We start from the raw sequence: 23,826 nt of genomic DNA on the forward strand, positions 1-23,826 counted from the left end.
TGTATTTGAAACTTCTTTTATTCATTTTTTTTTTTAAACTTCTCATTTTTAAGTGAGCATAGTCCATTCAGGCTGCTGTAACAAAATACCAGAGACTATATGGTTTATCAAAAAACAGAAAGTTACTTCTTACAGTTCCAGAGGCTGAGAAGTCAAAAATCAAGGTGCCAACAGATTGGGTGTCTGGTAAGAGCCTGCTTCCTGGTTCACAGACTACTGTCTTCTTGCTCTGTCATTACAGGGCAGAAGAGACAAGGGAGATCTCTGAGGCTTCTTTAATAAGGACACTAACCCTATTCATGAGACTTCTCCCCCCATGACCTTATCACCTCCCAAAGCCCCCACTTCTGAATACTAACAAATTGAAGAATGGGTTTCAAAGAAGAATTTGAGGTGAGGGGGACACAAACATCGAGTCCGTCACAGTGCAGATTATCTCATTATCTGAAATATGTATACTTCGAGATTTAGAAAGTTGTCTTAATCTTAAAATACTATTGGGATTTTTCTCTCCCTCCCTTGAGAAAGCATTTTCTATGTGACTTGCTATTAACTTTACACCTACATATTGTATTCTTTAAAAACTATGTTGATGTTTTCATTAGTCTTACTTATGTCCAAAAGTACCTTCACAAAGCCATGCCCACTAGGATGATGCAAAAATCATTTAACTGAAAGAATCTTAAATTTTATTAACCACAGTGCTAAATGCAGCAGAATTAAGCAATATTTTTGCTGTCCACACCAAATTCCAGATTGGGAAACTCACAGAGATAATATAAATCTCAGTATTTCTTAACCAGAATCCTCCCTGAAACACTAAAACAGCAAGAGGAATAGTATTTAATGTTTTTATGCTAAGAATTTTGTCTTACCACTGGACATTGTGATTTTTATACCAACAAACAGGGTTACATTCTTAGAGATTACCTAATTTTTTCATATTAGCAGCTAGGTTCCAAATAAGGAGTTCCAGAAATAACAAATGTATTCTAAAGCAGTTATTTGAAGGGGGGAGGGTTGTTTTTAGTTAGCATAACTTGCCATTCAAAGCCTTTCTGCTGTGAAAATGGAGAAAGCGGATGGACAAGTGTCCCACTGTGTGACCATCGGCCCCCCCTTATGACATCAGGACTCTGCAGTCTGACTCGATGCCTCTCAGTAATGAGTCAGTGGTTAAAAATTATATTCAAGTCTAAAACAAACTATTCACTAAACAGACTAGCCTTACTCGGGTTTTGAAATTTTCTTGTGCTATGACCTCTCTAGCAGTCATTAAAAACTACAGGTCCCTTCTCAGAATATTGCTTTTAAGACATAATGTGTATAGGGTTGCAAAGGAAACCAATTACTTAGAAATAGTACATTTTTAGAAATAAGATCTAGCAGTAGATCTAATAACTACCATAATTTCAAAGTAGTGATGGAAGTAAAAGACATTTCAGGAGATCTGCAACATCTTAATATAAGGGAAATCTGTGATTTTTGTTTACAAAATCATGGGTACTGCTAATACTAGTATAGTCTGTTGCTTCATAAATAAAGGAAATGCTAAATTACAGTTTTAAATTAGTTCAAAGATGGATTTTTTTTTCCCATCCAAGTTCCTAGATTCCTGAATTCTACTCACTGAAGCACACCTCTTTACAATTAATGAATAATACAGACTATATTTTTTTCTCAGAGATAATTTTAATATGAAAAACTCTTAACAGCAGAGATTTTTGCCTTCACAAATAGTTTAACGTGAGTCCTCTAATGTCTTTCCCTTATACATAGGGAAAACATTTTGGCCTCATCCAGTAAAAACAGATTATGTGGTTAAATTACAGGTATATAGTCAGGTCCCCAGTTATAATTTGAGTTGATTTTTAAACAGAGGCTTCACACAATGTGACCAGTGACACTACTCCCAAAGACTCTACACTTCATATTACCTTTATATTAAGCTAAAGTTCCTGCTGATTTTTGTATTAAGATTTTTATTTATTTATTCATGGGAGGGAGAGAGAGAGAAAGAGAGGCAGAGACACAGGCAGAGGGAGAAGCAGGCTCCGTGCAGGGAGCCCGACACAGGACTCGATCCCGGGACTCCAGGATCACGCCCTGGGCCAAAGGCAGGCGCTATACTGCTGAGCCACCCAGGAATCCCCTGATTTTTGTATTTAAAAAAAAAGTCATTAACCTAAGTTTAAGTTTTAATAAACAGAACTAATAATAGAAACATCCCTAATTAGATTTTAGAGAGGACCAGGAGACCACCTAGAGCCAAAGAGAAAAAAAGTTATTCCTTAAGGACTTCATTTTGGACTTTTCATATATATGTCACCATGTAGAACCATATACAAATTTATCAGGTCGATAAATAGGTAATATTTAGTAATTAGATCAAGATACATATACAGTATTTAGTATTAATAATTGTTCTTTAGGAAATATAGTTACTAAGCCATTGTCAGATCTCTCTCTGTTTCCTGGAGACAATGCTTCTAATCAAAATTTCAAAGGACTACAGCATAGCTCCATCATTGCTGGGTATCACCATACTGAAACAATTGATGGGATTCCTTTTTATCCAAGACTTTAAATGTGAGATTATTCCCTACCCCACCCATCCTCACTCACACACACAAACATTACCCAGTAAATAAATAACCTAAGGTTTCCAAGTATCTCCCTGGGCATTTATACTTGCAGATGTAGTTCAAGATGTGAATACCATGGATGTACTTTTCAAAGAGCTTTTCAAAGAGCTATGTTAATGCCTGGAAACTGTGTTTAGAATCTGTCAATTCCAAGATTGCCCTAAATAATTTCATACTAGTAAGCTTGATTTCCTTAAATAAAGCATATATAGTAAATAGCCACCATAAAACTATTAGGAAATATCTGAAATGCCATTAGATTTGTTGGAATGATTCGGTTAAGAAAATATAAAAACCATAAGTTAAACTAGCTATCTTTTAAACTTATACTAAAAAAAAAAAAAAGAGTACACCAAGAGTTTCATAAACTTCATTCTCTTCAAATGCTTTTGCAGTTTACAGTGATGTTTCACATATTAGTTCCTTGCAGCCTTTTTCATTTTGATCTTCGCTTGTATCGGATAACAGGGTTTTCAGGGGTATGAATCATGGTTGTATAATTCACAGTGGGGAAATATCCATCAATGAGATCAAATTCATATAAACGAAGCATAGTGGACCAAATTGTCTTGATCTGAACATAGGCAAAATTCTCCCCAATACAACGATGACGCCCTATTGAAAAAAGAAAGTTTTAATAAGAATTAATTGAAATTCCTTCTCCCTTCTTTTTACCTGGAGTGATAAATTTGTTTACAGTTTGGATGGACACCAGATATAGAGATAGTATAGGGAAAAGATGACCTATTCCTTCACATAAAAGAAGAATGTAAAAAAAAAAATGTAAAATAAAATAGTTAATAAAAATCTCAGGAGATTTTCAAAGTTTTTTTATAAGGGAAACAGCACTTGGGTAATTATAATAATGACTCTTCTAATTACTTTTTTGTAAATGTCATATCTACCTAAGTTTAAATATATGTAAACTGAAATCTATGATGACAATATACTTTGTGAATGTACTAGAATATTCTTTAGCTTCTGTCCTAAGAGAGCCCTAGTTAAAAGTCAGTATGAACCCTTCAATCAAAACTTTAAATGCCAGGGGCACCTGGCTGGCTCAGTCAGAGGAGCATGCAACTCTTGATCTCAGGATTGAGTTCAAGCCCCCTGCTGGGGGTAGAATTACTTAAAAATACCATCTTTAAAAGAAAAAACAAATGGGATCCCTGGGTGGCTCAGTGGTTTAGCGCCTGCCTTCAGCCCACGACATGATCCTAGAGTCCCAGGATCCAGTCCCACATCAGGCTCCCTACATGGAGCCTGCTTCTCCCTCTGCCTGTGTCTCTGCCTCTCTCTCTCTCTCTCTGTCTCTCATGAATAAATAAAATCTTTTTAAAAAATTAATTTAAAAAACTTTAAATGCCATTTCAAAATAATAATGGAAGAAAAAGGGATTTAATAAATCAAAATAGCAACACATGTCAAGATCAAAATTTAAAAGGTTATATATGTGTAAAAACTGACAAGTTGTTCTAAAATGCATACGGATAAAAAAATACTAATTCAAAAGGATACATGCACCCTAATGTTTATAGCACCATTATCTACAATAGCCAAATTATGGAAATAGCCCATGTATCCATCAACTGATGAATGGATAAAGAAGACACACCAAAATGGACTATTACTCAGCCTTAAAAAAAAATGAGGTCCTGATATTTGCAATGACCTGGATGGAGCTAGAGAGAGCTAAGCAAAATCAGAGAAAGACCAATACCATATGATTTGACTCATATGTGGAATTTATTTTATTTTTTTTTTTTTTATTTATTTATGATAGAGAGAGAGAGAGAGGCAGAGACACAGGCAGAGGGAGAAGCAGGCTCCATGCACCGGGAGCCCGACGTGGGATTCGATCCCGGGTCTCCAGGATCGCGCCCTGGGCCAAAGGCAGGCGCCAAACCGCTGCGCCACCCAGGGATCCCTCATATGTGGAATTTAAGAAACAAACAAAGGAGGAAAAAAGAGGGAAACCAAGAAACAGACTCAGTTATAAAGAACAAACATGATTATCAGAATGGAGGTGGGTGGGGAATGGGAGAAAGAGGTGATGGGGTGAAGGAGTGCACTTTGTGATAAGCACCAAGTGTTGTACAGAAGCGTTGAATCACTATATCATGAACCTGAAACTATTATTACACTGTATGTTCACTAACTGGAATTCAAAAAGTTTATTTAAAATGCATATGAAAATGCAAAGGAGGACCTAGGATATCCAGAGCAGTCTTAGGGAAAAAAAAAAGTTGGAAGACTTAAATTGATTTCAAATCTGACTTCAGTGCTAACGGTACAGCAACTCTGATACTGTGGTTTGTAATAAATATATATTTGCTCTTTCTCCCATCCTTGGCACAGAGCTCCTCAAACAGCTTGGAATTTCTTACATGAAAGGAGCAATAAAGAAGCAAGAAGTTTTTGTTATTCATAAAAGCCCCCTTCAGCCACACTTGGAGTTTGTTAATGAGGGACTTTTAGAAATCCCCTTAGAGTAAAGCCTGGCTGCCAGGGGAGCAAACCATGTGATTAAAGGGTTAGAACTTTTAGCCCCAACCCCTGACCTTCTTGGAGAGAAGGAGAAGGGGCTAGAGATTGAATTAATCATCAATGATTTAATCAATTGTGTCTACAATATGAAGCCTCCACTAAAAATCCTATAGTATGGAAGGATTGAGAGGTAGCATTCGGAGAGCTTTCCTGCTTGGTGAACATATGGAGGTACTGGGAGTGGGGCATACCCAAAGGACATGGAAGCTCTGTGCCCCTTCCCCCATACCTTGCCCTGTGCATCTCCAATCAGGTCTTCCTGAATTGTATCCCCTCCTTTGTAATAAACTATTAATCCAGTAAATAAACTGCTTTCTGAGTTCTGTGAGCCATTTTAAGAAACTGTGGAACCCCAAGGAGATCAAGAAAACCTCTGGTTTATAGCTCACTGGTCAGAAAAACAGGAGACAATCTGGATTTGCAATTGGTATCTCAAGTCATGAGAGGGCAAGAGGGAATCCTGTGGGACTAAGGCCTTAACCTATGGGGTCTGTGCTAACCACAGTTGGGTAGAATCAGAACCAAGTTGAAATTGTGGGTGTCCACAGAGAATTGGTGTGGGAAAAACACCCAAATATTTGGTGATCAGAAATGTTGTCAAAAGTGTTCTAAGTGAGAGTGGGTTTTTTTCTTTCACAGCAACCAAGACAATGCAGTCGTGCACAGGGCTCAAGAAATAGAGTGACAAAAAAAAAAAAAAGAAGAAGAAGTAGAGCGACAGACTACAGCAAACAGCCAAGACATACTTTTATGGTTATCTGATTATCAACAAAGGCACTAAATAAAGCAAACCAATGGGAAAAAAAATGTTTTCAACACATAGTGCTGGAATAACCATTTATCTAACATTAAAAAAAAAAAAGGTGGGAGTGGGGAGTATCTGGGTGGCTCCATTGGTTAAGCATCTGCCTTTGCTCAGGTCGTGATCCCCAGGTCCTGGAATGGAGCCCAGCATTAGGCTCCCTGCTCAGAGGGGAGCCTGCTTCTCCCTCTGCCCCTCCCTCACCTTGTGTGCTCTTTCTCTTGCTATGTCTCTTTCTAGTAAATACGGTCTATTAAAATAATTAAAAAAAAAAAAAAAAAGCCTTAATTCCTGTCTCACACCAAACTCAAACACTAATTCCAGATGATCATAGACCTAAACATAAATGTTAAAACCATGTCTTCACAACTTGAGGCCAGGCAAAGGATTTAGATAGGACCAGGAACCAACAACAGTTTAAAAAAATCAATAAATTAGATTTGAATGAGGTTATTTGTCAAAACAAATTGACTTAAGATTTGAGTATTTCATTGTAAAACATTACACCAAAACTAAAATACTGAACTGCAATTAATTATATACTTGGAGAAAAATTCAGGGAGACATACACTGATGTAGACAGTCTACTTTGAAATGCACCTGAAGTAAATGGATTGATGGATGGATATGTGATAAAACAAGGATAAAATGTTAATGGCAGAATCTAGATAATAGGTATATCAATGTTCACTATAAAATTCTTCTGACTTTGAAGTTTTTTTTTATTAAAATGGGGAAATTTTAATAAGACAAAATATAATTCATGTATTTTTAATAAAAGATTATATATAAAAGCCAGAGAAACACATTTGATAAAAGATGGTATCAGAAATGTTTAAGCCAGAAAGAACTAATACCTTCCAATCTTTCTGGCCTACTAAAACCTCATAAGGTAGTAAGCTCAGTAACAAAGGATGGCTTTTCAGGGAATACCAAAAGATCAAGCCAAATTATTGGAATTGAAAAAGGCCTTGCTAAGCCTTGGTTTCCATTTCTGAAAAGTGAATAAGACAGTCCCTTCCTGATAGTGTGGTTGTGAAGATTAATAGGGAAAAAATTAACCAAAAAATGCTTATTATTAGCACAGTGCTTGTGTGGCCTATAAATGCTCTTTCTTCAAAAAAAAAAAAATGCTCTTACTTCTAGGAGCTCTGTTTAAGAAGGGTGTTTACAAGCCATTCCATGTTCAAATATAACAACTAAGGAGAGGCTTGGCTTACAGGGAGATTAGTTAGAGAATTATGTTAATAGCAGGAAATTAGAAGAATCCTAAGGACAAATTAAGAGGAAAATGGATAAATTCTGATGATTCATATAAGGTAATATTATGAAAATGAGTAAGCTACATGCTATATGCACGAAAACAGAAAAAATTACAGAAAGTAATGATTGAAGAAATTGGACACACTGAACCTGATGATCAAATGGGGTAGAAGAGTATCCCCTCCCAAAATTCATGTCCACTCAAAAATCAGACTTTGCAGATATAATTAGTTAAGATGAAGTCACACCCAGGTTAGGGTAAGCCCTAAGTCCAATGCTGGTGCCCTTCAAAAAAAGACATGCGAGGACTCAGGCACCCATAGGACAGACGGCCAGTAAAGATAGTGGTCAGAGTGATGTAGCTACAAGCCAAAGAATGCCAAAGATTGTCAAGAGCCACTGAAAGCTAGGAACAAGCAATCAAAGACTCTCCCCTAGAGCCATGAGGGAGAACAAGGTCCTTCCAACACCTTGATTTCAGACTTCCGGCCAGAAATGTAGGAGAATAAATGTCTTGTTTTAAGTCATCTAGTTTGTGGGAGTTACAGTAGCCCTAGGAAACTAGCACAATGATGACAGATTTGAGGGAATGTTCTATCTTCTATTCAGATAGCTCAGAGATACACAGTATAAACTTCAGAGAATATAATTAGGGGATGTTAAACACAATGGGATGTTAAAAGGAAACAGATTACAGCTTTTTGTTTTTTCAAGTAGACTTCACACCCAACATGGGGCTTGAACTCATGACCCTGAGACCAAGAGTCATGTGCTGTACTGACTGAGCCAGCCAGGCACCCCCAGATGATGGCTTTAATGTAAGTTTTTTAAAATGGGAGCTGTCCAAAAAATGAAATGAGCCGCCATAGAAGGTAACTGAGCAATCTATTACCTAAAAAAGTTCAAGTGGAATCCAGGTAATTACCAGATTAGAAATGATTCTTCTTTGGGGCAGATTTTGGACCACAGAACTAATGCCCCTTCCAACTGTTTGAACATTCTACAACTCCTTTAAATGTAATGTTATATACTATATTATTAAATTTATTTGTCAAAGTTACTACAATCTAAAGTCCCTAAAGGATTTTATACTTTCCGTGTAGAAAAAGTGTGATCAATAACAAAAAAGTTGTGCTACTTAAAATCTCTGGAAAAAAAAAAGAAAAAAAAATCTCTGGAAAGACTAAAGTCATAAAATATAGTATAATCTGTAGAGTACCAATGAACAGAGAAATTATTGCAGGAACAAGGGTCTCCCTGCGTAATTTAAGGATCCTAATTGAAATGCAGAAGTTTGCAAACCTATGCAAGACCTGCCCAAATTTAAAGACCATTTTATCTTAAGGATACAGAGAACCAAAAAGTTGACTAACAATCCATAAAAGCTTCAATTTTAACAAGACTGCTTTTGCTCTTTTCTGAAACACTGATAATCTGTTATCTTATTTAGCCTTAAATAATTACTAAATGGTGTGCTAATTCCACTGGTTCTTTAAAACAATTCACAGAGCTTTAAATACTACTATAAGGGAAAATAGGGTGGGCTATAAAAAATTAACCCTGATAAAACTAAATTGGTAAGAAGGTAATAGAGCATTATATAAGGATTCACAAAACTATTTCCTTTAGTACAAATAGTTTTTCCAACTTGGCAAAGTTTATACTCCTACAAATGTTTACAGGAATGTCCCTATGAGGAAAGATATTTATAAATAAAATTCATATAGATTATTTTGACAGACATAAATATATTATCAGAACAAACATTTCAAATGTAAAATGGTATCTTACCAGCTCCAAATGGCACATAAGCAAACTTCTCTCCTGATGCTGGATTGTCCTGCAAGTACCGATCAGGATTAAAGTCCAGACGTTCTACCCATGAGTCTTTAAGTCTTTGGTTGACAGTGGGAGAAACACACACCTGATGTCCTGGAGGAATGGTATACCCTGCAATGGTCTAGAAATCAAAGCAACATATTTCTTTTTTTTTTTTTAAGATTTTACTTATTTATTTATGAGAGACACAGAAAGAGAGGCAGAGACATAGACAGAGGGAGAAGCAGGCTTCCCAAGGGGAGCCTGATGCAGGACTCGGTTCCAGGATTCCAGGATCATGACCTGAGCCAAAAGCAGATGCTCAACCATTGAGCCACCCAGGAGTCCCAACACATTTCATTAGGTAATACAAAAATATTCTACCCAATAACCAGACCATTGTGTAATAAAGCATTAACACACATGTGATATATGTATATTTAAAAATTAGCTAGATGATAGGCCAGCTAAAAATTATTTTAACTCAAGATGATTTTCAAGTGACCCAACATTGGGCTGGAAATTTTTAAAAGATATAAATGCCTCAGAGGTAGCAGAGGGATATCAAGGAGCCTTTCACAATCTAATTTATGTATTTCCATACTATCAGAATTTTTAACAAAACATGCTTTTTTTTTTTAAGTCAGGAAAAAAATACACTATCATTTTTAAAACCCTAATTGTTAAGTAAAAATGCAGGGAACAGATTAGCACATATACTCTCTAATTATATAAAAAATAGCTATACAAATAGAATATGTAATTATATATCAGAGTTAGAATATATAAAACTATAATTATGTAGAAACAATTATTCTACTTGCTTAATTTTAAAAATCCTCCTTGCTGTTATATTTCTTTTTTTTGATAAATAAAAACTGAGGGCATGGAAGGGGAGCTCTAACCAAGAGACTCACCTGAGGAGTTTTGGCCATTCTCATCATGGTCATTATAGGAGGCCGAAGTCTTAATGTTTCTTTTATACAGCGATCTAGTAAATTTAGATCCTTCAGCTAAAAAGGGAAAATATTTCCTGAGTTTTACAAATATTTAACTTACTTCAACAATATGCAATATTACTTAAACTTCTGGGTTATAAGATAGACTATATTCTAGTAGGAGTGCAGAGGTCACTGGTTCGGCATCTGAGATTATCTTGTTCTATTACTACACGGTCAACAAGGGAAAGAGGGCAAGTAAGAGAGATAATCACCCTGAAGAATAGCATAGTAAGGGCCTGCAAAAATTCATTTGTCTAAAAAAGGAAAAACGTTAGCAAAAATTATGCTACTACATGGATGAATATGAAAACATGGTAAGCAAAAGAAGCTGGTCATAAAAGACCACATATTGTTATGATCCTGTTTATATGAAATGTCCAGAATAAGGCAAATCCACGCAGACAAAAGGTAGATCAGTGATTGCCAGGGACAGGGGAAATGGAGTGTGACTGATACGGGGTACCAGCTTTCTTTTGGAAGTGATTTAAATGTTCTAAAATTGTGATGGTTCTCACAATTCTGAATATATCAAAAAAGAGTAAATTATACACTCTAAATGGACTGGTTCTATAGTATGTAAATTATATATCAATTAAGCTATTATTTTAAAAGTTATAAAATCAGAAATGAAAGAGACATCACTGCTGACCTTACAGAAACAGTAAGGATTATAAGAGAATACGATAACAATTATAAGCCAATGAGTTAGGTAACCTAGATGAAAATGGACAAATTTCTAAAGGATACAAACTAAAGACTCCAGAAGAAACAGAACATATGAATAGATGTATAACAAGTATCAACTTCCCACAAAGAAAAGCACAGACTCATATAGTTTCACTGGTGTTCTCTAACCAGACATATAAGAAACAATATCAACACTTCACAAACTCTTCCAAAAAAATAAAGAGGAGGGAACACTTGTACACTCATTCTATGAGACCAGCATTACTGTGTACCAAAACCTGTCAAAGACCTCATGATAAAACTACACATCAATATCCCTTATCAACATGGATGCAAAAATCTTAGCAAACTGAATCCAACATTAAGACATTTCAGGGAGGGCTATGGGGAATTTTCTAGAAATAAAGAAGCTAAGCAATTTAATCGATAGTAAACAGAATATCTCAAGTTATCCCCTTTAAAAACTAGCCACTCATTAAATACTCAAAGTCATAAAGCAGCAATGAAAATAAAAATGCAACAAACCTGGTCATAAGTTAAAGGAGGCAGATCTTCTCCACAGACTGTTTTCTGTTCTAAATAACATTTGTCTTGAAGTGTTTTGTCTCTGGCCAAGAAGAAGCCCATCCAGGCACTAGTAGTTGAGGATGTATGCTGCCCTGCCAAGAGCAGTCCAATAAGCATGCCTGCCACTTCGTCATCTGTCAAAGGACGCCCATCCCTATGGAATGAAACACACACAAATTTAACATTTTGGCAGACCCATTTCATGCCTTCACATTTAAATAAAGGGTCTTAGTGAATAAATTTTTCAAGTTTAACAGTCTCTTGCATTTTCCCATCACAAGTGAGAATTTTTTTCCCTTAGGGAACAGAGGTGGACCAAAGAAAAGTAGGATTTTCATTACAAAGGACATTGTTCCAATTTGTCAGCAGAGCTTTCCCCATGCATGGTCTTGGGGCTCCAGGCAGGCACGGGACCCCAGTAATTCGAGTCTCATCCATTTAATAAGCCCACAGCTCATAGCTACTAATTTTGTCAGTATCACTATTTTTTGACTGTATATATTATTTAAGCACATTTTAATGTGTAATTTCCTATTTCAGCTTAACATATGATCTGAGCAGCTCTTACTTGTAAGTAGAATCTAGTAAAGTTTGGAGAATATCATCTATTTTTTCTTCTGACTGTCTGCGCTTCTGGATTGCTTTGTAGAAAATATTCTTGATCTCTCGGTGAGCTCTGTCCCTGCGTCTGTGATTCAAAGATGAAAATGATTAAAAAACAATGTCATACTTTCTGGCATTAGACTCATTTTGAAAATAACCAGGACCTAGCTTAACGCAACCTTATTTAACTAACTTCAATGACTCTGAAACAATGGACAGAAACCTCAGAACCAAAAGGAAAAAAAAAAAAGCCATAAAAATCTTAGTTAGAAATTTCTAGGGTCCTTACAGGCAAGAAATGTGTCCTAACAGATGTATTCTTAACATACTCTCTTTGTTCTTTTTTTTTTTTTTAAGATTTATTTATTTATTTATTTATGATAGACACAGAGAGAGAGAGAGAGAGAGGCAGAGACACAGGCAGAGGGAGAAGCAGGCTCCATGCCAGGAGCCCGACACGAGACTCGATCCCTGGACTCCAGGATGGTGCCCTGGGCCAAAGGCAGGTGCCAAACTGCTGAGCCACCCAGGGATCCCCCTACTCTCTTCGTTCTAACGAAAGGTCTAGAACAAGACTTGTGATTATTCCTTTAGAATCACTTTCCATTTAACAGAAAGCAGAATACTCCTTTAAATTAATGAAATTCCCATTTTAACCAAATTAATTCTTGTAGAAGATGGAGAGTCATTCTGGTTTTCTTAGAAGATTCAGGATTTTTTAAAAAAAGAAGAAGAAGAATAAGAAGATTCAGGATTTGAATAAACCTAGGATTTATTTAGGATGATAAACATCTAGGATTTAGAACATGACTACAGTATACAGGATTTGATTCTACTTTTCATTTTCTGAAACACCATGGTTTTGTTGGGGGCAAAAATACTAGCAGAGTCAGAAAACAAACTTCAGGTGCCCAAACCTTACCTTTAAAGTACGATGCTCACTGGGTAACAAACTATACTAACAGAACTATAAGTGTTTTACAAAATGAATTACCCACTTTGACCTCCTGCGAGGTCGATGCTCTTATGCTCAATCCACAGGCAGCTGCATAGTATCACACAGCCAGAAAGCAGTGGAGCTAACATTTAAAACCAGGCAATCTGACTACCTAGCCCCTTCCTAACTAACTAACTTCCTAACTAAGCCTTCCAATTCAAATTGCTGCCCTGCTGTGTTTGTAAGACTGTTACTGAGGATCAACTGAGATAATGTGGGCAGAAGATGTTTATCAATAAGAACACAGCAGTGCCAGGAAAACATAAGGCCTGTTTAAGAAAGGGAATGGAATAATTTGGTTAAATCATTTGATTCAGCGAAGACAGAGAAAGACTGGGCTGAACTGGGAAAGGTCTATCATATCAAGCTCAGGAATTTCTGACTTCATCCAGGAGATAGACAAGGTAAAAACAGGCTTGTTGCACATTTCTGGAGAACCTACTACAGGCTATGGATGAAAGCATTTTGAAAACTGGAAAGCTCCTTACAAAGAATTATGAATCCAAAGAATTCCAGAGAATCTCTCCTGGTTTTCCCTTTTTCTCCCCTTCTTTATCCTGTAACTATATAGAAATAGCAGAAATAGAAAGAAAAGGGAGTACCAATTTAATTCTTCCCCATCTCTCACCTGAACATAAATGAATCAAAAGATACAGAAAGCCCACTAACTATGCAAGATACTAAATTATATGTTGAGTCTTGTAAGCAATATTTCTTTGTATCATATCAGATGGTCCCTGCCCTTACAGAAATCACAGTATAGTCGTAAGAAAACAAAGAGAAAATTAAAGGCACTAATACTTCAAAACAAATTCACAGTATACTATAAAACAGTAAAATATTTTCAAATAAGTACATAGAGGGGTATCACTTCTAGGTAGAGTCCAGAGACTTTCCTGAGTAGAAGGAATATGTGAGATTAGTAGGTTTTAAATTAGAACAGCTAGACAACAAATTACTTCTTTAATAAACTGAAATTTAGCTTGAGTGAACTCACTATATAAAGAAAACCCGTCTTGAATTCTTATAGAAGCATGGGGGGGTCATAATCTCCCCTAATTTGTCTCTTTTATGTTTATCTTTTATCTCTGTTTACGCAAAGCATACCAACACTACAGCAATTCTACAGTTAAATAAGCAAGTATACTTTCTTTATCCATACCTGAAACTAGGCAAGGGAAGCCAGCCTGGCAGCAGCCAGGCTGCATGGCTAAACCCTCCATCCAAATCTGCATACAGTTGTGCCACTTTCTCATTGAGTTGACTTCTGATTTCCTTGCCATGTAAACAATGGCTAGCTGTTAAAATTATGAGCTCCGAAAGAGCTTCAAACAAATCTAGAAGAAAAAAGATCATTCCCATTACTATTGCCAAATATTCTCTGGAAATTTTCTGCTTTCTCAGACATAGAAGTATTACAAAGGAAAACTAAAAACTCAAGAATCAACAAGATCCTGTTTGTATCCTCAAAAAAAGCCTACAGACATGGACACAACAAAGAGGAACAAAAAACTCCTAACAGAAAGCATCCCTGGACAGCCAAAATAGAGGCCACAAAGGCATCTCTAAACCTCACTCATGATTCTTCAACTTGAAAAGATAAATTGAAAATAAAAATGAATATAGTGAGGGGCGCCTGGCTGGCTCAGTAGAGCACATGACTCTTGATCTCAGGGTCATGAGTTCGAGCCCTGTATTGGGTATAGAAATTACTTAAAAATAAAATTTGTAAAAAATGAAGATACAGGAGTCCCAACTCACAGTGTAACAAAAGCAGTAAATTGGTTATTTAATGTATACGAAGTGCTTCCCAAGGTATAGCAGTCTAAAAACTGGAGAACGGATTATTTCCCAGGTCAAAAGCAGGAAGACCAGGAATAAAATTTGAAGTCTTGCTTGACTACATATAAAAGAAAACTGTAGCTAATTACCAACTGGTATATCCCCAACAGGAGACAAATGCATCAGGGAAGCACATTTGGATGACATTTAAAAGTCATAAAAATTACCCTGTTAATATCTTACTATTTAATTCCGTGTTTGCCAAATGAACTTCCAATTATCACCTGGCTTTCTAATTAGATTTACCAATGAAGTTTAGCAAATTCTGGTGATCTCAGTGCTGTAACTTTGTCTCATTTGCACTTATTTAGAGGCATTTTAGTTTTACATCAGGTTCTTATATAGCTAGAAATATGTCACATCAGCTTCAGGTAAATAAAAAATTAAATCAAGTTTCTGGATCTTTTACTATACTGAAGACCACACCCAGAACATGGGGACCTATACAGAGGTCTTGATACCCTGTAGGCAAATGTTGCTTCCTGCTTTGAGCTGGCAATTTTCCCTGAAAGGAACACTTATTGTCCAATATAAAAGATGGATTCACATAAATATCCAAGGACAATCAAGTTATACTCATTATACTCTCTACCTAATGCAAGAAAGCATATATTTGGTGACAGAGTAAAACCTATGTATTTAAATTTACCTTTTTCATGAAATAAGTATCAAATAAATAGGGTATTACATACAAAATTAAATCATTTAGACTTTTACTTGCCCACGGAGGTTAAAAAAGTTATTTACTGTCTTAAAATGACCATGCAAAAAGTCTTAACATTCAGTTTATTTCAAAATTTAATTATGAATCATTTTTATATTATTTGTACAAATGAGCTGAATAACGTGCACGTTAATTAGCCCATTTTAAAGTTTTTCTAAGTGAACAGCAATAATCACTTCCTCTTAGAGGTTTTTTTTTTTTTTAAGATTTTATTTATCTATTCATGAGAGACACAGAGAGAAAGAGAGGCAGAGACACAGGCAGAGGGAGAAGCAGGCTCCACACAGGGAGCCCGACGAGGGACTCAATCCTGGGACTCCAGGATCACACCCTGGGCCAAGGGCAGGCGCTAAACCGCTGAACCACCCAGGGGTCCCCTCTTGGAGGTCTTTTTAACTGTGTGGTTATCAAAACATTCTTTCCATTAAGGCTAGGGTGGTTTTACATATGCTGCAGTTGGTTTTTCATTACACATATACATGTATTCTTATATTTGTAGTCATAAAAAAAAACCAGAAATATTAGAACAAATGCAAAAACAAAACAGTTTGCTTACTTTTTTCTCCACTTTCTCCCCAACTTTGAAAGTATTCCTTTGTTTCTTTCTCGATTATAGAAACGTGCTGTCTAAAGTGGGCTATGTTAAGGCCACTTTTTAGCATTTTCTTCTGCTCCAAAAAAACCTTGAAAATATTAACAGTATAATACCAACCATTAAGACACAATTTTGTTTTATCACAAGATTCACATGGGTTATTAGAACTCTGTAACACTCAAAGAAAACAATATTCTGAAAAAAGATATTGAAAATAAAAATAGTAGAAGGATTTTTTAAAACTATACCACACATGGGAAACAGAGCATTTACATGGATCTGAAGTAACATGTAGAGAGATACCTGGTATTCAGGCCCTTAACTAATGATATTAGGAATCCCACTGCCTTTCCTTCCTACACATGCTTTTTCCCACTCCTGACCCCAGGGCTTCCCTTTCCTATCCTGTTATCTTCTAGCATCTCAACCCAACCCAGATACCAACACAATCCCTCAAAGGTTCATTATGCTTCCATATTATTTTTATCCTATTTCACATATTCTCCTATTCCATTACCAAGCAAGTATCATTCCTCTCCCTATCTTCCTGAAGTTTAATGAGAATTCAATATAGTTTGACTGAAATAAATTCACACTAAGACAACTAATGGTCTTAACCCCTTGGGACATTTCTATTTTAAGAATCTGATCAGCAGTGTGAGAAAATGAACAGATATATCTGACCATAGGGATTTTTCAGGGCTCTTGCTTTTAGCCTTGAGGAGCCTTTCATTCCCCTACACCTCCCTCATCTCCAGAAATAACACATGATGTCAACCCTTAACTGCTACAGTAGGATACCAGGTAATGTGTGGTATGATCTCAGCCAGAGCCCACACCAAGCAATTAAACCAAAGATTTCATTTGTTTTACATCAATTTGCAGCACTTTAATATTTGACTTTAGGAGGGGAAAAGAAATCACACAAACTTCTAAAGCTAATAAACTCTAGCTCAAAAGAGCTCTTATGCTAGAATTTCAGGCAGGACTGTAGCCGTAGGTGGCCCTTCCAAAATATAAGGGGATTTTCTTGTTACCCACTCGACTCAAATTCCAAACGCTAAGTTATCATTGATTCTATTTCTTTGTACAGGAAATCTTTAAAACTGCTTAGCCCATGCCTGCAGCTATAAAACAGAATACTCATTCTTTGTCAGTTCCCCAGAGCTTTTCTTCTTTTAAATGTCTCATTCTTCAGATTTTAGAATCAAGGAATCGATGGTTTCTACATTCTAAATGTACAATATTATACTACTAGCTTTAACTATTATGTTATAGGTTTGTCTTTCTTGAACATTAACAGTGTCACCTACTGGATTAGGCACATCATATGCAACTCCCTTCCCAAACACAGGTGTTGTCAGACGACTGTAGACATCTTCTGCATTCAGGTCTTCATTTTTACTATTAAAAAGCAGTGCAGCAGCATCACTCCCCAGAAGGTAAGTAAATGTCTTGCCCACCATGGTAAAACTAAATACAGGTCCATACTAAAGAAAGAAAAGTAGCCATAGTGATGATACTGAAAAATATGTACCACTAAAAGAAACACTAATTTCTTAATTCACAAAAAATTTCTGAAAATTAAAACATGCATAAACCTAATGCAATTATTCACCTAGTCTTTGTCCAAATTCATAATTATTTTCATCCAGTTGCAAATGAAATATAAATTTTTTATTCTTTTTTTCAGTTTATACTGAAAATATTTTCTATCCTTTACACCAACCTCATAATTTTTTTTTTAAAGATTTACTTATTGGACAGAGAGAGAGAGTGAACACAAGCAGGATGAGTGGGAGAGGGAAAAGCAGGCTCTCTGACACAGGGGTTGATTTCAGGACCCTGGGACCATGACCTGAGCCAAAGGCAGATGCCCAACCGACTGAGCCATACAGGTGTCCCAGACATCATAATTTTAATAGTTATTCTTTCATTACTGGACATATGGGTGATATGTCAATTCTTTACTAATTAGGTATAATTATGCAATGAGTATCTCTGAGAATATAGATTTTACCCCCTTGGTTAAAGATCAATTTATAGAAGTCATCAAAGGTTATGACCTTTCTTTCCTATTGTACTTACTATGTAAAGACATCAGAAATTTAGTTACCAGTTTACTACTATCTCATCAATACTGAATAATTTAATTTTTAATTTTTTGTTAACCTGGTTGGGTGGTAAATGCTTTACCTTGCAGTTTTTGATTATTATTAAAGACTAGGCTCTGGGGGTATAATTGTGAACAAAAATACCATCCTTGACTCATGTAGCTTAGTCTATTGAAAAGGACACAACTTAATCTAATAATATCAACAAATGTAAAACTGCAAATATGACAAGTATTATGGGAAGGAAAGCAACTCTGTGATAAGAGAACTGATAAAAAGGAGACCAAAGAGAGGAAGGCCACCTGAGCTGATGAGCAGGGGTCGGCATGGCAGCCAGGCATGCGTAAAGATCTGCATGGGGGGCGCGGTGGATGGAGGATGAGGTGAGAGCTGAGTCTGCAGGGCCTAGATCACACAGAGTCTCATAAGCCATATTCAAGAAGTATTTTCCTTACAAGCAATGGAAAGCCATAGAAGATTTTAAACTGCATGGGAGAGACACACTGACATATGCATATTTAAAAGAAAAATCCCTCTGGCTGCCATATGGAGGAAGGAGGAACAGGAGCAAAAGGAATGTCAGAGGACCAGTTAGAGCCTCTTGCAGCAATCTGATAATGAAAACCTGCCATGTGGTAATGATGGGGCAGAAGCAGATGGATACTGAATTATTTTGGAGAGAGAATCTGCAGATGGCAATGGATTAAGAGACAGAGCAAAGTATCAAGAATGAATCCTAGGCTTCTACAAAACAGAAAAGTGGTAAAAAGAGAAAACAGGGCAACCAGGATTAGAGAGAAAAAAAACAAGGGTTAGACTTCAGAAATGTTGACTAACAGGTGCCTTAGACAATTCAGAATCATGTGGAAGTTGGGACAATCCAGATCTGGGGATCAGAGAACAGACCTGAGCCACAGACATTAATTGGGGTGTCTGGTAACTGTAGCTGCAGGTTAGAGATGAGATCACCTGGGAAAGGCCAAGGACCAAAGCTCCATTAACCCCAATAATAAATGGCATGAGCCCATTAATGAGTTAGAGAAAAAGCAATCAAAAAATAGGAGGGGAAATGAGAGAAGCCACATTTAAGGAGGAGGGAGAGATCACCAGTGACAAATACAGCTGAGGAGTCAAGCTCATTGAACTAGGACATGGAGCTCATTAGTGAAGGGGCTGACAGACTCAGGTGGACAGGAGATGTGGAAATAGAGACTGTAAGTACAGAAAACTTGCTGAAGGGGGAGGGACCTGAAAGAAGACTGAGTAGTCTGGTCTTTTTAAATGAGTGACTTTTAAATTTTTTTCAGAGAAAATAGGAAAGATCCAGTTGAGAGAAGTCACTACAGAAAGAATAAATTATAGCCTAAGGTTCCTGAGACCAAAGATGGACTGAGACTTTAACCTCCAAAAGGCAGCAAGATAGTGTAATAAAACCAACATGATAGCACCTAGTGAGCTCAGAGCACAAGATTCTGAGATTCACATCCCAGCTCCTCCACCTGTTAGCTGTTGTGACCTTGGTCCTACAGTAAAAGAACTTAACTTCTCTGTACTTCAGTTTCCCTCATCCATAAAATAGAAATAGTAATAGTACCTACCATTATGAAGATTAAATATATATCATATCCATGAGGACTATGGCTGTATATATAGATATTATAAATATATTAAAGTGTGTTGGCCATAGTAAACATTACATGCGTTTTATTATTGTTGTTGTTGTTGTGTTGTTGTTATTTTCATTAAAAACACAGAATCAGAAATCAGACTGTGTAAATCCTGGGTCGGCCACTAGCCAGTAAGGAGCCCAAGAATAAATTATATAACCTGTTTCTCAGTTTTATCATCTCTAAAATGGATATACCTGAAAGGAATTTTGTGGAGCTTCAGTAAGATAATCAATGTAAAGCACTAAGTACCAACACAAAGTGTTTTATAATTAGTGTAACAAGAAGAAAAGAGAATGCATGTTTGAAAGTGGGAGCACAAGAGAGTTCTCTTTGGATGGTTTTGTTATCTCTAAAGAGGAGAAAAAGTTGTCTCCTTTGATAGAAAGAAGACTCAGGAGTTTAAAAAAGTGAAGGTTTAAATTGTCTTTATGGGGAGTGGAAAGTATACCAACCATACTTTAGCATAATACAATTGCTGAGTGGTGTTCAAAGTTCGATCAGGTTAGGAAATCATGAAATTAGGAAGGAACTAATCTGGTGCAAGGAAGAAGAAAACAAGAAGAAAAACCCCTCCAAGGCTGGAGTTTTACCAGGTAAGCAAAATGAAAAGATCCAGGGGCAAGGAAATATATGGTATTGGCCAAAGTATAACTGAAATAATGGATGACAGTCCCAAACTGGAAAAAAAGAGGAAAGTAAAGAACAGAGGCTAATAGATCAAGAGAAAGTATGAGACAATGGACTAGAATATCTAATGAGGTCAAAGCATGGTTCTAATGGAAGGACAAGAGGCAAGCCTGGAAAAGAAGATGTGGTCTAACAATAAAGTGTCTAAATTTATATTGGGTGCTGAAATAGTTAAAAGAGTGATGACAATTCACAGTGGGACTGTGGAATAAATGGCTGAATTAGTATCAGAAAGCTCATTAGAAAAAAGAGGGGAAAGATCTGAATTGCCACAGTATCACATGGGTCATCCAAGTGAAACTGAAGTCAGAGATATATGTAGAGTAGGTTAGAAAATCCCACAGGTGATTGGTTAAGAAAAAGAAGGGTCAGTCAGTTATCAATTTTAACTATGATTAGTAAGTACAGTGAGATCACCCAGGACATGGGATTGGTTAAGAGAGTCTCCAAGACCCTTCCAGCTCTTACAGGAGCAGCTCCAATTTAATCAGTTTCCTATACTGGGGGATAAGCATAAGATCGCACTGTTTTTAGTGTTCTGCCATCCAAAAAAAGTTTGAAAAGCACTAATTTTTTTTCCTGTATTATTTGGAAGACTTACCTTTTCATATGCATTTTCTAGGAATTCAATTGGACTTTTCCCAAATGCTATAGCATGTCCAAGGAATGGAATTGGAGAGAAAATGTATGGTGGACTTTTCTGCAAGAAAAAACAAAAAATTTGGGGTTCACATTTCATTTTGAGAGAAACCCAACTTAATTTCATGAATAAACAAATGAAATTTACCACTAATACTAAAAAGTTACCAAAAAATAAAGCATCACCAGTAACTTAAGAACAGCCAAACTGCATATATCATAGGAGAGGACAATAGTAAAAAGAGTAGAAACTCAAAACATCATTTAAGATAAATGACTACACAAACACAAAGTATTGAAATTACACATGCTGAACACTGTCCAGAATATGTCCAACATTATTTACTGGTGGCTCTAGGCAACTTTCTTAACCATTAGCAGGATGAAAAACCAGGAAAATCAAACTATATTGTCTTGACCACTACCGTTCACAATTTTAGTTCCAGAATCTTGCCTTAAAAAGGTATAAAGAAGGTACAGAAAAAGACAGTGATTAGAGGTATAGAAAGACATGAAACGTTTAAGAAGCTACAATTATCAGGAAACCGGACACATCTCATCCACAGATTTTATTTTTTATTTTTTAAGTAGGCTCCACACCCAGGAAGGGGCTTGAACTCACCACCCTAAGATCAAGACTTGAGCTGAGATGGAGGGTGGGATGCCGAACCACCACCCAGCACCCCTCATCTACTGGTTTTAGAGAGTAAATCAGCTCTAGAGGAAATCCCTAGCACTCACTTTTATATAAAAGTGTATATAAAAGGTACTTTAGATGTCCCAGGTTTTACAAACTACTTGGTCAATAGTTTCTACATTCCATTGTCAGTGAAAGGGCAGTTTTAAAAGCTACTTGGTGTTGGCTGGTTAAGCACACATTCATCAGGGGATCCCTGGGTGCCTCAGCGGGTTAGCGCCCGCCTTTGGCCCAGGGCGTGATCCTGGAGTCCCCAAGGCCCGCATCAGGCTCCCTGTGCGGAGCCTGCTTCTCCCTCTGCCTGTGTCTCTGCCCACCCCCCACCGCCGCCCTGTGTCTATCATGAATAAAGAAATAAAATCTTAAGAAAAAAAAATACATTCATCAACTATATTAGGTAAGTATGAAGCTAATGGTCAATAAAGACACTAAATTAAAGAAACTGATACTTCGTTAGCATCATAAGAAGGGACAGTCCCTTCACTCCCACACTACCACCCCCCACCCCCGCCTCGTATTGATATAAGTCGCCATTAGGGGCAATACTACAGCCCACAGGACACTGGACCAAGATGACGGCCACCAGGGCCGCTGCTGCCGATGGTTGTACCACCACTGTGGTGGCCAGTACAGCCACCAGGGCGCTCAAGCCCCAGCCACCAATCTGGCCACGGCCATCAGGGGCCCCAGCACCTTGGCCAGCACAGCCGTCCCTAGGACCATGAATGCGGCAAGCACGACCCCCACGACCAGACACGCGGCCACCGCCGGAACCGCGACAGACTACCGGGTCCCCAGCACCCAGGCCAGCAAGGCCAAGGCAGCCGCGACCACCACGAGCAGCAGAGCTGCAGCCGCGCCCAGTCCCCAGGGTGCCCTCCGCCGCCGCCCAGCTGAGCACTGCTGAGGTCCCCACTCCCCCTAGCCCTTTGGCCGCCCTTGTCGTCGTCCCACTAGCCCTCAGGCCTCGGTGGTCGCTGCCCGAGCTCCCTGGGGTGCACGTACCGCCCCGGCAGGCAGGCGGGCCAGGTGGCCGACTGCGAGGCGAATCAGGTAGACTAGGCCCAGCGTGAAGGCGCAGGCGATCAGCAGCATGGATAGGAGGTTGCCGCCGGTCACCCGCTCCATCGCCTGCCCCAGCACCGACCCGCCCGCCTGCAGTAAACCCAGCAACATCATCCTGACCGCCGGAGCAGCCGCTACAGCTCGCCAGAGACGCTGGAGGCCGGGGTCGCCGGCGCCCTCCGAATGGACGGAGCGAGGGAAGCCGGCTGATGGGCGTCCGCAAGCGGCCCCGGCCCCCAGGGCTCCTACTAAACCCAGTCCCACCCCCCACTCTCGGCTCCCACGCGCGCCACCCGGCGCGTCACCGAAGGGGGCGGGGCCTGGTGCTGGCCACGCCCCCAGCTGGCCCCGGTACTGCCGAGGTCTCCTTACGCCGGGACAGAGGCCCTGAAGAAGCAGGTGGCACCTATGGTACGGGTGGCTCAGAGACAGAAGAGAACGAGAGTTTAAGAGGCGACCGCCGCCTGAGGATCGCGGGCCGCCGGAGCCTGCGTGCCCTGGGTGCGGGGCACCCCCCGCGGCGCCGGGACGCGGCGGGCGGAGGGATCTCAGAGCGAGGTCGGCGAGGGGCCGGCGGCGGCGGCGGCGCGCTCTGTGATTGCACCGCTCGCGCGTGAGGTGATCTCGGCTTATGTGGCGTCAGCCGGCGCGGCGGCTCGAGCGCCGCCCCCGCCCGGGCTCCCGGGCTCCCGAGCCGCGGCGCCTCAGCCTCTCAGGGCCCGCGCGTCCGGGTCCCCGGCCTTGGAGAGCCGGCCGCGTAGTCGGCAAGAGGGAGATTGTGAAAGACGCCGTCTGCACACTGAGGGGTGGGACGAGGAGGTCAGTCCCGTGCCACCCCAGTTAAAACCAGCCTGACAGGTATT

The 23,826-nt window shown here is 38.6% G+C and overlaps 2 protein-coding genes across 3 annotated transcripts in view; one reads left to right on the forward strand and one right to left on the reverse strand.

Annotated features, from left to right (window-relative positions):
* CYP51A1 (cytochrome P450 family 51 subfamily A member 1) lies at positions 1-23,507 on the reverse strand. Of its 2 annotated transcripts, none has more exons than XM_026003755.2 (10): positions 23,336-23,507; positions 21,164-21,262; positions 17,405-17,581; positions 16,053-16,179; positions 14,093-14,267; positions 11,899-12,018; positions 11,289-11,484; positions 9,993-10,088; positions 9,049-9,217; positions 1-3,260 (listed from the first exon to the last, which is right to left on the reverse strand). In XM_026003755.2, exons 3-10 carry the CDS (start codon positions 17,555-17,557, stop codon positions 3,082-3,084), a joined length of 1,215 nt encoding a protein of 404 aa, XP_025859540.1. In that variant the 5' UTR covers positions 17,558-17,581; positions 21,164-21,262; positions 23,336-23,507; the 3' UTR covers positions 1-3,081. The 2 variants fall into 2 exon arrangements, with proteins under 2 accessions (XP_025859540.1, XP_025859539.2); XM_026003754.2 differs by having other exon boundaries at positions 22,904-23,496.
* LOC140599574 (uncharacterized) overlaps positions 23,173-23,826 on the forward strand; it is a 90,520-nt gene continuing 89,866 nt past the window's right edge. Inside the window, exons 1-2 of the mRNA XM_072762719.1 lie at positions 23,173-23,374; positions 23,433-23,782. Of these exons, the coding sequence (XP_072618820.1) occupies positions 23,173-23,374; positions 23,433-23,782 (552 nt within the window). The remainder of the gene's footprint in view (positions 23,375-23,432; positions 23,783-23,826) is intronic.

Source organism: Vulpes vulpes, chromosome 7 (genome assembly GCF_048418805.1).
Source record: "Vulpes vulpes isolate BD-2025 chromosome 7, VulVul3, whole genome shotgun sequence".
NCBI classification, from domain to species: Eukaryota; Metazoa; Chordata; class Mammalia; order Carnivora; family Canidae; genus Vulpes; species Vulpes vulpes.

Coding starts and splice junctions, on each gene's coding strand:
- CYP51A1 (XM_026003754.2), bottom strand. CDS start 23,077: ATGATGTTGCTGGGTTTACTGCAGGCGGGCGGGTCGGTGCTGGGGCAG. Junction 21,263..22,903: donor CCCGCCTGCCTGCCGGGGCG/GTACGTGCACCC, acceptor TTTTTCTTGCAG/AAAAGTCCACCATACATTTT. Junction 11,485..11,898: donor TTACTAGATTCTACTTACAA/GTAAGAGCTGCT, acceptor TTCATTCCATAG/GGATGGGCGTCCTTTGACAG.